This window comes from Strongylocentrotus purpuratus, unplaced genomic scaffold (genome assembly GCF_000002235.5).
Source record: "Strongylocentrotus purpuratus isolate Spur 01 unplaced genomic scaffold, Spur_5.0 spur5_scaffold_6, whole genome shotgun sequence".
In the NCBI taxonomy this organism is placed as follows: domain Eukaryota; kingdom Metazoa; phylum Echinodermata; class Echinoidea; order Camarodonta; family Strongylocentrotidae; genus Strongylocentrotus; species Strongylocentrotus purpuratus.
The window spans coordinates 25046152-25061284 of record NW_022145612.1 but is presented as its reverse complement, the minus strand read 5'-3'; the positions used below and the strand labels follow the sequence as shown (position 1 = coordinate 25061284).

At 42.4% G+C, this 15133-nt stretch overlaps 2 protein-coding genes across 5 annotated transcripts in view; one reads left to right on the top strand and one right to left on the bottom strand.

Moving 5' to 3' along the window:
* LOC592936 (general transcription factor 3C polypeptide 6) lies at positions 1 to 5986 on the bottom strand. Of its 4 annotated transcripts, none has more exons than XM_011671045.2 (5): positions 5275 to 5323; positions 4937 to 5017; positions 2302 to 2398; positions 1501 to 1596; positions 8 to 695 (listed from the first exon to the last, which is right to left on the bottom strand). In XM_011671045.2, the coding sequence occupies exons 1-5, from the start codon at positions 5299 to 5301 to the stop codon at positions 631 to 633; spliced, it is 366 nt and encodes a 121-aa protein (XP_011669347.2). In that variant the 5' UTR covers positions 5302 to 5323; the 3' UTR covers positions 8 to 630. The 4 variants fall into 4 exon arrangements, with proteins under 4 accessions (XP_030827902.1, XP_011669347.2, XP_011669348.1 ...); XM_011671046.2 differs by lacking the exon at positions 5275 to 5323 and adding an exon at positions 5388 to 5466 and having other exon boundaries at positions 9 to 695; XM_792434.5 differs by lacking the exon at positions 5275 to 5323 and adding an exon at positions 5563 to 5986 and having other exon boundaries at positions 10 to 695.
* LOC115919140 (glutarate-semialdehyde dehydrogenase-like) overlaps positions 5523 to 15133 on the top strand; it is a 34302-nt gene continuing 24691 nt past the window's right edge. The window contains exon 1 of the mRNA XM_030972041.1: positions 5523 to 5633. The gene's annotated coding sequence lies outside the window, so the exon portion shown is untranslated. The remainder of the gene's footprint in view (positions 5634 to 15133) is intronic.

Below are 15133 nucleotides of genomic sequence, written 5' to 3'. Positions count from 1 at the left end.
CCAATTGATTTAGCTGATGCCTTTGCTTTGCTGTTGTTTCATTTCACCTTGTTATTCAATCTCATCCTTCTCTTAAAATTAGTGTTCTTATCTTTATCAAGTTTATTCTATTTTTTTAATGATAATATTTGTATTGTTCATGTTTTCCATATACAAATGTACTAATTCAAATGGGCTTTACACTTATGTTATTAACAGAAGAGATGAGTTTTGTGATATTTTTTGAAGGTTTTGAGAGATTGCTAGTTGCGAAAAAAAATCTTGGAATGCTATTCCACTGTTTGGGAGCAGCAGCAGCAGCAAAAGCTCTGTCCACAAGTGTGGGAAGCGTCTTAGGAGACGTATGGTTCAGTGTGATGCACTGACAGGAGGGGAGGGAGTAAGGTGATGGTTGCCTAATAGATTATGAGTTCAGATGGGTAGGGATGAGCCAGACCATGGATGCATTTGAAGGTGAGAGGAACTATTTTGTAGTGAATCTGGAGCCGACGGGTAGCCACTTCATAACCCCAATCCATAACGCTCTATTACGATGGTCCGTAACGCTGCAAGAGACGGTGTGATCTGAACACCGATCTACGTGGAATTAAGTAATCCTGTTGTTGTATTTCAGAGATATATTGCTTCCTATCAGGTACCATCCTCTGCTTCTGTTACATCCATTGATGTGGTTTGGCTACCAGTCTCCTGTTCATCTGGATATGTAAAAGATAAGGTGATAAAGTGAACAAACAGTTACAGATTTAAAATTGCCCCTTTCAATATTACCCATACATTTCATGTTATACAGATCCACAGACATGTGCTGTAAGAAAAACATGGAACACAATAGGTACTGTACAACCAAGAACTTTCAGAATTGTGTGAGTGGTCTAAATTTGTTGAAGTGTCATGCCATCAAATAATTGAAACACAACAACAAAGTTTTTTTTTATTTGCTAAATTTCCTAACACTTGTTAATTACCTAGTTTCCGATTTTACAATGATTTGTGAAATGTTTTATTTTCTATTCATATTAATTCATATCTATGTATTCCATAAATGGATACAAGTTGACATGCTTATTCAGTAAGTTGCTTTTGATTTCATATGGTATGCAAACAATGATAACATTTACAGAGGGTTTGCTTAACTTCAATCTATTTGTTATACGCAGTTATCAACACAAAGGACATTAGAGCTGGGCTGGGATTTGAACCCTCAACCCTTGGAATGAGACTTGGGTGAATAAACCACTATACCACAACATATCCACTGTTTAGGCGAAAGAGACGGGTACCTGGTAGGAAGAAACTGTTGAGGGACTCTTCATGTAAGCTAGGCTAAAGCCAAGATAATAATATGATAGCAAGCCCCCAGGAGAACAGTATTAATACTGATGATGCTACCCATGATATATCCATACCCTGTAATTGTAACTTGGTACAAATTTCAGGTATTATACTTTGAGAGGTAAAAATTACAGAGAGTGAAATACATCCTAAAATCAAATGCCTTACCCGTCACATTTTCTTTAGGTTGCAGAAAGACTCTTCTCATCTCCAGCATTTTATTTGTACAGCATTTGTAACTCCAGTCTTTGCTATCATCTTTCTCTAAAAATAAAAAATTAGTACCGGAACGTTATAAGATCTGCTTAATCGACGACCTTTTCCAAAAGTATTTACCAAAATATGCAAAATCACACAGCATACCTCATTACTGCTCATCAATCTTCTTCACAATAATAATACCGGTACCTGTATTTATGTTTTCATTTGTCATTTTGACACACCAACAAGTCTTTACTTTCAATTTCATATAACAATTAAAACTATAGTAGGCCAACATTTGCAGAAAGTAAAATTGTAATCTCACATATGCTCTGGCAGAATTTGCTCAATGCTATATTTCATCAAAGACATAAACAGTTGTAGCTCTATTTGCCATTGAGTTTTTGGTTGGGTTTAGGGTTAGGATTCATTACATTATTGGAGCCAGGACTGAAGTTAGGAATTTGACTATTGCGAGAGACGGACTTCACAAAGTACACAACTGATGCTGAAGCATGATATCTATGTACAATCGGAAATTTTTAATTCATCATTTGAAAGTTAGAACATGTCAACACCATCAGAAATCATCATCATTAACTGATTCTTGAAAGATCTTGACAGTCAATCATTGTTCTTTTTTTTCCTTATGAATTACCAGTACAAAGCCCTGTGCAGGGAAAAAAATACATGGGGGCTTGGGGCGAAATAGCCCCCAAAATGCCCCAAAAAAGCCCTCGAAAGTCATGGCTCATCTCTATAGCTTACCTTGTTCAAAGAAGACAGCTGTACCCACAGTCTTTTTATATTCTCCCTTGAAGACATAATTTCCTATCTGTAAGACTGGATTCTCTGTTCCAATTCCCTAGAATGAGGTAAGCAAATACAAAAATGCATCTGAGTTACAAGGGTGTCGATTTGTATCCGTGGTTGGGGGGGATGATAGGTGCCAAAATGTTTTCGGCAATGGATCAAAGCAACCAAAGTGGTAGAAGCGTGTGGCAAGTTGCACCCCTCCCAAGCGCGTAGCCAGGATTTAATTTTAGGGGGGGCGGTAGTGAGCACGCGAAGCGCGGTTCCTAGGGGGTTGGGTGCAGGGAGGGGGAGTCCCCCCCCCCCCCCCGCGCAAAGCGCGGAAGCTTTGACATTTCACTAAATTATTAGAGAAAGAAGACGATTCGTTGGACCGTTCTCGACTCTTAATCCTTGTTTGAATCAAATTCCCCTTCCTCCGCGCGTAGCGCAGTAGCTCCGACGTTTCATTAGATTATTAAAGAAAGAAGAAGATTCGATGTACCATTCTCGACTCTTAATCCTTGTTTGAATCAAGTTTCCCTTCCTCCGCGCGTAGCGCGGAAGCTCTGACGTTTCATTAGATTATTAAAGAAAGAAGACGATTCTATGTACCATTCTCGACTCTTAATCCTTGTTTGAATCAAGTTCCCCTTCCCCCGCGCGTAGCGCGGAAGCTCTGTCGTTTCATTAGATTATTAAAGAAAGAAGACGATTTGATGTACCATTCTCGACTCTTAATCCTTGTCTGAATTCATTTTTGCCCATTTCTGCGCGAAGCGCAGAAGCTTTCACATTTTATTACATTATTGAAAGAAGAGGATTTGTTGTATCGTGTCCTTCATGAATTCAGTTTCCCCCCTACCGCGCGAAGCGCGGAAGCTTTAATGTTTCAATAAATTATTACTCTAAATCCTTGTCTGTACTCAATTTCGCCCATTCCGCGCGTAGCGCGGAAGCTTTCACGTTTCATTAAATTATTAGTAAAAGAAGACGATTAGTTGTATCGTGTACTTTGACGTTTCATTAGATTATTACTCTTAATCCACGTCTGAATTCAGTTGCCCCCCTAACAGCTTTGCCCTGTTCGCTAAATTATTAGAGAAAGAAGACGATTCGTTGTACTGTTCTCTATATTAATCCTTGTCTGAATTCAGTTTCCGCACTGAAAATAAGTTGTGTCACAAATAAGGTGTGACATAATAATCTTTCTCCAAAAATGAAAAATGTTTTAGGAACTATCAGGTAATAAAATGAGTGAAAAAAATAAAAATAAAGATACAATGACGTGAATTTTAAAAAGGGTGAACGGAAACAACACAACAACTAGTGAACTATTTTATAAGTCATACTAATGTCCGAAAATCGTTCTCCTTGTCTCCGATCTCATCACGAAATCGTCACAGAGTTCATCTATATTTACACTGTCCAGGATTGTCTGATGTGCATTGCAGATTGCTACTTTTGTGCTTCGCGCTTAACATTTAGCTCGTTGCTTTTGATGCTGCGTCTTTGCATTTGGCGCACTGCATTTCTATGATGCTGTTGATTGAACAAATTGAAAAAATTCATCAATTCCTGATGAAGCCGTATGAGCGAGAATTCAATTTATTCTTGTCTCATATACGGTTGTCTTATTTACTTCGTATATATGTATGTATTATGAAAATGAGATAGCAAAATGTGTATATTGATGGTCATCTTGCTAGTAATAACCATTAACTACTCTCATCGGACTCTCATCATTAATTTTTCTCTTCATTTTTTTTAATTTTTTGTATGGTGAATTATTGGGGGGGATGATTGTACAGGCCATCCCCCCCACCTGAAATATTGGGGGGGATATATCCCCCCCATCCCCCCCGGGATCGACACCCATGGTTTCAAGGTTCATTTTCTCAAGATAAATGTAAATAAGATATCCTTATATCCCTGTATGCTTCTTCTAGCTCTATCTCTTTTTAATTTTCATGACTCTGTATTATTTTGTCCTCATCTTTTTCTAAAAGCTCATTTTGAGTGCTCCACTCAAAGGTAAAGAATATCATTATCATTCATGACACAGTAAGCACAAAATATTTTTGATGTTAAGAGTCTAATAACTCGTTTCTTTGTTTGTTTACGTTAGGGCATAAAACATAAATATTACAAATGAGATTAGGAAGAGAATATCCTTGCCTAACTAATGAAGTAATACATTCCATTTAACAAACACTCAGGTCCTTACTATCAAAACCATATAGGGAAGTGATGTACGTGGGTCAATAGCAGTTTGCATTAATATGAACTTTTATTCATATCAATACAGGGGGCACATGCCCCTCCTCCCTCCCCCCACATCCCCCAGGAAGGGGTGAAACTGAGAAAAATTGAGAAAAGGACAAGAAAAGAAGATACCTGGACCACTTCCTTCATCGTCCCCCTTATCCGGAGCCTTCTTCTTCAGTTTCAGTGCAAATGTACAATGTTTGATAAAAGGTACAGTTAACTTGGTGTCAATTACCGGTGTCACTTGTGCCCCCCTCCCCATCCCTCCTTAATTGGCGGGGGGAAACAAAAACTAATGATAGATATATTCTATCATTATTCATGATGATATTGTTGTGCTTACCAATAACTTGCAAACTTTGTCCGACTTGGCAAAGTACTGATAATCAAGCACTCCAGTCAACTCCACCAACATAAGATGCTCCTGGAAAAATAAAAATAAATTGAAATTAATTAAGTTTGATAGGACTCGGGGGGGGGGGGGGCAGGGGTAGTGAGCACTTCTATTTTGTTTTCTTACTCAACCCACCCCCCCCCCTTCCCTGTTGAGCCAAAACAAAAATTGCATATGATCTCCCTCAAACTAGCAGTTCCCAAAGTTGACAGCCCTGCCTTAACCAGAAATTCGGAAATCAAATAGACGGACATGTGCCCTAGGCCTAGCTAGATGTAACAACCCACCATTATTGCTATTAAGAAACTCAGCATAAGTTTCACAACAATCAAGGTGCCATGCATGACCCAGCATGCACTTACTCAGATTCATATTATCATCAATCAACAGTCCCACTTACTGGAAATCACTGTCCCCTTTTCCCCCTTTTCTGTTTGCCTGTACGGTGCAAAGCCTATTCTGCTGCCGCGCTCTACTCGCTCTCTGCGTTCGGTATTTTGTCGCTGCTATATCTCACGGCCCGGTATCGTATTCAGCTGCATGTAATTGAGTTACAATTTGACAAGCATACCAACCTCCTCGACCCATTCTCCATCACTTGCTTCAGATTTTGCCATTGTCAGGAGTTGGAAATCATAAGCCAATAGTAAGTAGTCTATTCGAGTTACTCTTGCTCTTGAGCTTGCAGCATGTAGCCTTTCGTGCTCGTTTTTTATTTGCATGCGATCCACGAACGATCATCAGCTAGTAGCATCAGAGGTCGGAGCGTGAATGCCAAAACCAAGGCCTGGCAATCAAGCGGTAAATGGTGCCATATTGCTCCTTCAGAAGAAGATGGATTTAGTAATTGAGTAAACAGTCGTTGCTTTTCTGCATACAGTTGGTGCAAACTGCCTAGGGTTCAAAGAAGCGTTATGGTATTGCTACAAAATGTAGCGTGTAGTGCATTTGTTCATTCGTAATTTTAATAGTAGACGGCTATCTAGCTAACGTCTGAATCCTTTATGAGGCGGGTATTAGATCTACCTGCCCGTGGTGCTTTTGCTAGATTGAGAGTCAAGAATCTAGTTGTATCTAATTGATTTATTTTATTATATTTTTAAGGTACATGGAGTGACACGAGAAGTTACTTTGGACGTTTGTGTGTGTGGAATATAGCTCTAAGCAGAAAACGGAAGGGGGGGGGGGGGGGGGGGGGGGGCTGGAGGCATCCATAGTCATGCTATTTGATTTCATCTGAACCCACCCGGTACAATCCAGGGGTACGCCCCATGACTCCGCTGGTTTGACCATTTGTGTGTGTTTCTCCTTTTGTGTGACTCTTTTTTTAGGTCTGATATGTGTGGATGCATGATTTTTTTAATTCATAGAAACTTCTCAAAACTCCAATTCCTTTTCGAACATTTGACAGAAGCAAAGCATTTTCCATAGTCCTAGTGTAAAGTTTATATAAACTGAAACAAAATTAAAACAAATCATTTTTTTCCATTTGATAACGAACTTGAATACAACACAATTTATTTTTCATGATTTCACAATGTATAGCCATAAGACTAAAATAGTACAATTTCATGATAGGAAATATATCGCATTACACAGTTATTTCATCCAATAAAATACTAGAACAAGCCCCGCCCCCCCCCCCCCCCCCCACTCAGAGGTCGGAATGACCGCATGCGTGTTGCCAAAATGTCCGGTAAAGGGGTACTTTTAGTGCGACAAAGTCCGGCCCGAGAATTGTAAAAAAAGGGGTGTATTTGACTTTTCACCCGGAGATTTCTTTAAAAAGGGGGTGTTTTTCTTTTTTTCTCTCATCTCTTTGGACTCCTGAGAAATTATTCCGAATTTAGGGGGGTACATTGAGCATTTTCCTGATTTAGGGGGTCTCCAAGGCAGGAAAAGCACGCGAAAAGCCCGCGAAAGGGGGTTCGGAAATGTTGGCAGTCCTCAGATAGGGGGTGCTTTCAAAAAAAGGGTACGAGCATATGCGTACCCTAAATAACACTAAGTGGGGGGGGGGCCGGGGAACAAGCATATACTTGTTGGATGATTGAGTGGCTGGATGATAGATGAATGAATGAATGGATGTGTGGATGGCAGGACAGAGTAAAGGAATGAATGAATGAATGAGTAGATAGATGGATGGATCATGAACGAGTGACTAAAATGTCCGCTATGAGCGTATATCTCATTTAGTCTATAGAATATAGTATGGAAGCACGTCCACTATATAGTTCCCGACTGAGTCCGATATTAGTGTGTGCAATTCTGTACTATTTCACATTTTGACAATGTATGTCCCCGGTACAATGTGCAATAGGTCCATGGTGTAATGCAATGCCGCCACCCTTGTTTGCACAAAAGCAGATGAACTAACATCGTTATCAAGTCTCCAGGGTAGTCGCGGGATAGTAGTCTTTGTATACAGCCAGTCAATATGCATATACGAGGTTAGATCGAAGCGTGTAGCCTACTCGCGGATCCAGGGGGGCCGAACGTGCCTTGGCGCCCCCCCCCCCCCCCCCCCCCCCCAAAAAAAAAGAAAAAAAGAAAAAAAGAAAAAAAAAGAAAAGAGAGAGAAGGAAAAGAAGGGAAAGAGGAGAGAAAGGGAAAAAAGAAGAGGAAGAAGAAAAGAAAAGAGGGAAGAAGGAGATCGGGGGGGGGGGAGGACTTGCCTCCCCCCCCCAATAAAAAAATAAAGAGAAGGAAGGAAAGGGAAGAAAAAAAAGATAAAGAGGAGATAAAGGGAAGGACAAAATAGGAAGAAGAAAAGAAAAGAAGGGGGATATCAGTTGCAATTTTCCCGCCAACAAGTTGTGGATCGAGGGGGGGGGGGCAAAAGACCCTAGCCCTCCCCCCCCCCCCCCCCGTCCCCGCTAAAAAAAAAGAGAGAAGGAAAGAAAAGGAAAAGGGGAGAGCTAAAAGGGAACAAAAAGAGGAAGAAAAAAAAAGGGAGAAAAGAAGCGGAGATCAGTTGCGGTTAATCCCGCCAACAATGTGAGGAGCGGGTTGGGGACCAAAATGACCGTGCCCCTCCCCCCCCCCCCCCAGCAAACCTAAAAGAGAGATAAGGAAGGGAAGGGAAAGTGAAAGAGGAGAGAAAGGGAAGGAAAAAAAAAGGGAATGAAGAAAGGTAAGGGATATCAGTTGCAATTTTCCCGCCAACAAGGTGTAGATCGGAGGGGGGGGGGCGGGCCACTGGCATACTGATAGGGGAGGGGGGGGGGTTGGAGAAATAGAATTCAAACGTGGTTTATTTATAATTCCATAACGGTGGTTAACAAATAATGCTGAAATGAGATAATTTTCCTCACTTCATGCGTTTGTTGGAAAATGACAAATTCTTAAATTTACAGCCAGGCAAGAAAATGCTTCTTGAGATGCCTACATAATTATCAGGGCCCGCGGAACGGCGGGGATCGGGATCCTCGAGCCCCTCCCCCCCCCCACACTTTCTTTGAAAAAGTATATTAAAGAGAAATAGAAAGAAAGAGAGCGAGAAAGAAAAAATAGTTAACTGCCAGTGTCACATTATAATGGGGTATCAAATATGCTCATCTGACCATGATTAAAATTAATGCCTAAAATCCTAAGGGCTCTGCCCCCTGGATTCCACCTAGGGCCCTAAGGCGGGCCCTTAGATGCTCATATGACTGTCATTTAATGCCTAAAACCCCTGATTTCTGGGGGGCTCTGCCCCCTGGACCCCACGCCAAATAGTGTCCTGCTAGTGTCACAAATAATAAGGTATCAAAAATGCTCATCTTACCGTAATTAAACGCCTAAAACCCCTGAGCTTCTGGGGGCTCTGCCCCCTGGACCCAACCAAGAGCCCTTAGGCGGGCCCCTCGATACTCATCTGACCGTAATTGAGTGCCTAAAACCCTTGAGATTCCGGGGCTCCGCCACCTGAACCCCAAGCCAATTAGTGACCTGCCATTGTAACAATTAGGTATCAAAATAATGCTCATCTGACCGTAATTAAATGCCTAAACTCCTGAACTTCCGGGGCTCTGCCCCCTGGACCCCGTCTAGGGCGCTAAGGCGGACCCCTGAATGCTAATTTGACCGTAAATTAAAACCTTAAACCCCTGAGCTTCCGGGGCGGACAAGGTATCAACATACTGTTCATCTGAGAGCAGGCGCGTAGCCAGGGGGGCGGTGGGGTGGTCCCCCAATAAACGCCGGCCAAAAAAGAGAGGAGTGTAAAGGAAGAGGACGTAGGAAGAAAAGGGAATAGAAAAAGAACATATTTGAAATTCAGCCAAGGATTAAGAGTCGAGAACGGTACAACAAATCGTCTTCTTTCTCTAATGAATTAATGAAACGTCAAAGCTTCCGCGCTACGCGCGGGGGAGGGCAGGGGGAACTTAATTCAGACGAGGATAATTTTCGGGAACGGTACAACGAATCGTCTTCTTTCTATAATAATTTAATGAAACGTCGAAGCTTCCGCGGAAGGGGGGGGGAATTGATTTAGACAGGATTAAGAGTCGAGAACGGTACGACGAATCTTCCTCTTTCTCTAATGATTTAATGAAAAGTAAAAACTTCCGCGCTTCGCGCGGGTGGGGGAAACTAAATTATTTCGAGAGCGGAACAACGAATTGTCTTCATTCTCTAAAAATTTAATGAAACGTCGAAGCGGGGGGAAAACTGAACTTAGACAAGGATTAAGAGTTGAGAACGGTACAACGAATCGTCTTCTTTCTTTAATGATTTAAGGAAACGTAAAAGCTTCCGCGCTTCGCGGGGGAGGGGAGAAACTGAATTTAGACAAGGATTAAAAGTCATAACGGTACAACGAATCGTCTTATTTCGCTAATGATTTAATGAAACGTAAAAGCTGTATTCAGACGAGGATTATTTTCGAGAAAGGTACAACGAATCGTCTTCTTTCTCTAATGATTTAATGAAACGTACAAGCTTCCGCGCTTCGCGCGGGAGGGAGGAGGGGAAAACTGAATTCAGATGAGGATTAAGAGTCTAGAACGGTACAACGAATCGTCTTCTTTCTCTAATGATTTAATGAAACGTAAAAGCTTCCGAGCTTTGCGCGGGAGATGGGGATGAATTAAGACGAGGATTAAGAGTAAAAAACTGTACAACGAATCGTCTTCTATTTCTAATGATTTAATGAAACGTAAAAGCTTCCGCGCTTCGCGCGCGGAGGGGAAAAACTATTTTCAGACGAGTAGGCACGTCCGGAAGGGGGGAGGGGGTTAGGGGGTTGACCCTCCCCCCTTCGGTTTTTTATGTGTGTATTTTAAATTTTAAAAAAATATTAAAAAATATGCCAATGGCTGACCTAAAAAAGGTGACCTCACCCCCCCCCCCCCCCAACGGAACAAAATGTCAAATTTTCAAATTTCGAGACCAAAAAAAAAAAAGTGTCCCTTCCCCCCCCCCCCCCCCCCCCCCCCCGCTTATTTAGCGGCTGGCTGAGTCGTTACGATTTTTTTCGGACCAAAAAAAAAAGTGGGCCCCCCCCCCCCTAAGAAATCCTGGATCCGCGCCTGCGTGTAGGTGTGTATGTGTATTGGGTTTTTACAGACGTGTTTCAATCAGTTATGATTATTTACGTCTGGGGACCGACCTTTAAACGTCACCATCCGAACGACGTGACTCGATCAGATTCGAACCTGCGTCCGTCGGCTGAATCAGTTTGTAACTTCCACTGTTAGCTGGATTACAGGCGCACGCGCCGCCACAACGCCACGGAAGCCACGGAGATATACAATTTTCATTCTATGTTCAACTCCCCGACTGGATCAGTTTTTTTTTTATTTATTCTGATGCTGGTTGCAGGCGCGTACACAGGGGGGGGGGGGGTGTTTGGGGGTTAAACCCCCCTTTGGTATGTTTTTGTGTGTAAACCCCCCCCCCCTTAACCCCCTAACCTCCCCCCCCCCCCCCCCCCCCCCGCTTATTTAGCGACTGGCTGAGTCGTTGTGAAATTTTCGGCCCGATTTATAAATGTTAACCCCCCCCCCTTGAAAAAATCCTGCGTACGCGCCTGGCTGGTTGTATATAGACCTTGATAGATTAAAATTTTATTTGTGATTCACCCAGAAGTTCCGGCATTGTAAATGATTAGTTATTCACGAGTTATCGAAGCGATTTGATGAAAGCTAGGACTCCTCACATCCATTGATGCTCTCGCAAAGAAATTCAAGAAAAAATATAGATGATTCGATCACTTTGGTAAATTTTCACTTTTACCATGCCTCTGTCTTGCTTTGGAAAGAAAATTAGGGAAATTTGGAAAAAGAACAATCGGGAGTGTATGGCAGGACCGGTACTATAATAAAATAATATATTAGGGAAGGAGGCGTGAGGGTAGGCTTGCATCCGATTTCTATATGGGAGTTAAGAATAGGGGAAGGCTAAGCCCCCCTAAAATCCCTCTATATAGATCCGCTACTGAAACGGTGGCTCATGGCGCCTGCTCTGTTTCCCTCGCTCAATATTTTAGGCTTCATTTTATAGCGAGTCTGTTTCCAAATGCTGTGGATCACTGCATCTGGAGTCGTAATAAAACATAAATAGATGTACCTGTCTTTCTGACCTCTCTTCTCTTTCTCCCTTTCTCTCTCTATCATCCTTGGTTACAAATCTTCTCCTTTTCATGTCACTCAATGAGGAGGTTGATGTACTACTCAATGATTTTGTTTGTTTTTTTGTTGCAAGCAGGGGCGGCGATCCCGGGAGGACGGGGGGACACGTCCCCCTCATTTTTTTAGGGGGAGATCGTCCCCCCTCAAAATTTGAAAAAGTGCCCCCCAAAAAAATGTATAGCAAATACTGACTAAAAACTGCAACACACTTTTAGGCTCTGGAGGGACCAAGAGTGCAGCGTTTAGACAAATAAAAATGCAAAAATCTTCTCACTCGGTAGCTACGCTCCCTCGCATATTATCCTTCAAAATATACAAGTAAATACCAAGAAAATTGAAGTGTGAAAAAAGTTTATTGCTTGTTTTTATACTATAGTTTTGCTAAGGAATGTAATTCTTTAATACAGCATAAATTCAAAAATCTGTGAGGGGTAGTCACTTCCGTCACCTTCACCCCTCTCATTCACTCCTCCCTCGCACTTGCGTACTGATTGGGGGGGGGGAGGGGGCTTTGGGGGCAGTTCCCCCAAAATATAATTCAAACGTGGTTTATTTCTAATTCGATACCATTGATTTACAAAATTGTTGAGATGGCATGATTTTTCGCTGAGCTTCGGGGGGCTCTGCCCCCTAGACCCCAACAAGGGCTCTAAGGCGGCCCCTGGTTGCTCATCTGACCGTAATTAAATGCCTAAAACGCCTAAGCTTCCAGTGGTTCTGCCCCTGGACCCACCAAGGGCCCTAAGGCGGCCCCTGGATGCTCATCTGATCGTAATTTAATGTCTTAAAACCCCTCAGCTTCTGGGGGCTCGCCCCCTGGACCCCACTCAAATAAGTGACCTGCCTGCCAGTGTCACGAATAGGGTATCTAAGTATGCTCATCTGATCGTAATTAATGTCTAAAATCCCTGAGCTTCCGGGGGATCGAGCCCACTCACTTTTTTTGTAAAACGTATGTTAAAGAGAACTAGAAAGAAACCATCCAAGGCCCCAGCAATAAAACTTAACCTAATTCAGCAAAAAAAAAGAGCGAAAAATAGCAAATATGAGAAGTTAAAACACGGAGGCATCGTCAAGCAAAGCAAAGCTTCCGAATTCAGCAGTTTGCGGATTCATAAATTCAGTTTTTTTTTTTCATTATATTATGCAAATTATATGCAAATGTTAAAACAAAATGAGTCTCGTGCACATCATTATTAGTTTCACATATTTCTAAAGTTTGTGCAGAAATGCTTTATGGAGCAATTATTTCACGCACAAATTTTGCAAAAGCGATAAATGCCCCCCCCCCTTTTTGAAGAGCCACTTCCCTTTCTTGTAATTCTACTTCTGACACATCTGATAGATGCCCGTTTTAAATAAGTTTTATTGCCGGGGCCTTGGCCACCTGAAGGTGGGGGGATGGCCTCATTTTGTTTAATAAAATTTGCATATAATTATGCGAAGATTTAAAAAAAAACTGAATTTATGAATCCACAAACTGCTTAATTCGGAAGCTTAGCTTTGCTTAAGTTTTATTGCCGGGGCCTTGGCCACCTGAAGGTGGGGGATGGCCTGTACAATCACCCCCCCCCCCCAATAATTCACCATCACAAAAAAAAATGAAGAGAAAAATTAATGATGAGAGCCCAATGAGAGTAGTGGTTCTAGGACAATTACCCCCTGGGCAATCACCCCCCGGAAAGTTACCCCCCGGAAAACTACCCCCCAAGGACAATTACCCCCGGAGAATTACCCCCCCGGAGAAATACCCCCCGAGGACAATAACCCCCTAAGGACAATTACCCCCCGGAAAATTACCCCCCGGAGAATTACCCCCCGAGGACAATTACCCCCCCAAGGACAATTACCCCCCGGAAAATTCCCCCCGGAGATTGTTCCTCGGGGGGTAGTTGTCCTCGGGGGTAATTCTCCGGGGGGGGGGGGGTAATTTTCCGGGGGTAATTGTCCTTGGGGGGTAATTGTCCTCGGGGGGTAATTCTCTGAGGGGTAATTTTCCGGGGGGTAATTGTCCTTGGGGGGTAATTGTCCTCGGGGGGTAATTCTCCGGGGGGTAAATTTCCAGGGGGTAATTGTCCTTGGGGGGTAGTTTTCCGGGGGGTAATTTTCCGGGGGGGTGATTGCCCAGGGGGTAATTGTCCTGATACGGAGAGTAGTTAATGGTTATTACTCGCAAGATGACCATCAATATACCATTTTGCTATCTCATTTTCATAATACATACATATATAAATAGAAAACGAAGTAAATGAGACAACCGTATATGAGACAAGAAATAAATTGAATTCTCGCTCATACGGTTTCATCAGGAATTGATGGATTTATTCAATTTATTCAATCATCAGCATCATAGAAATGCGATGCGCCAAATGCAAAGCCGCAATGTTAAAAAGCAACGAGCTATAGTGCGAAGCGCAATTGTCCAAAAAAAGAAGTAGAGAGTGGGAGAGAGAGATAATGAAAGACAGAGAGATACGGGCGCGTAGCCAGCGGGGCGGGGGCGGTGCCCCTCCCCCCAAAAAAAGAGAGAAAGAAGAAAGGAAAAGGGGGTAGGAAGAAGAAGGATTAAGAGTCGAGAACGGTACAACGAATCGTCTTCTTTCTATAATAATTTAAATGAAACGTCAAAGCTCCCGCGCGAAGCGAGGGTAAACTGAATTCAGGACTTTTATTAAGAGTCGAGAATGGTACAACGAATTGTCTTCTTTCTTTAATAATTTAATGAAACGTCAGAGCCTCCGCGCTACGCGCGGAGAAAGGGGAAATTGATTCAAACAAGGATTAAAAGTCGAGAACGGTACAACGAATCGTCTTGTTTCTCTAATAATTTAATGAAACGTCAAAGCTTCCGCGCTTCGCGCGGGAAGGGTGGGAAACTGAATTAAGACTTTTATTAAGAGTCGAGAATGGTACAACGAATCATCTTCTTTCTTTAAAATATTTAAATGAAAACGTCAAAGCTCCCGCGCTTCGCGCGGGAGGGGGAAACTGAATTCAGACGTTTATTATTTAGCGAGAATGGCACAACGAATTGTCTTCTTTCTTTAATAATTTAATGAAATGTCAGAGCTTCCGCGCTACGCGCGGAGAAAGGGGAACTTGATTCAAACAAGGATTAAAAGTCGAGGACGGTACAACGAATCGTCTTGTTTCTCTAATAATTTAATGAAACGTCAAAGCTTCCGTGCTTCGCGCGGGAAGGGTGGGAAACTGAATTCAGACAAGGATTAAGAGTCGAGAATGGTTCAACGAATCGTCTTCTTTCTTTAATAATTTAATGAAACGTCAGAGCTAACTTCCGCCCCCCCCCCAAAAAAAAAAAAAATCCTGCCTATATGCTTGAGAGGATAATAACCCAGGTAGCAAGCCCATGTATGCCCCACATGGGTCCCATATTCTCTGAAATGTTATCTTTATTAGGGTAACTTGAAAAAGTTAATAACTTGGAAGGGAGGGGTGCAACCTGCCCACACGCTTCTACCTCCTGGTGGCTTTGATCCATTGCTGAAAATATTTTGGCACCTATCAT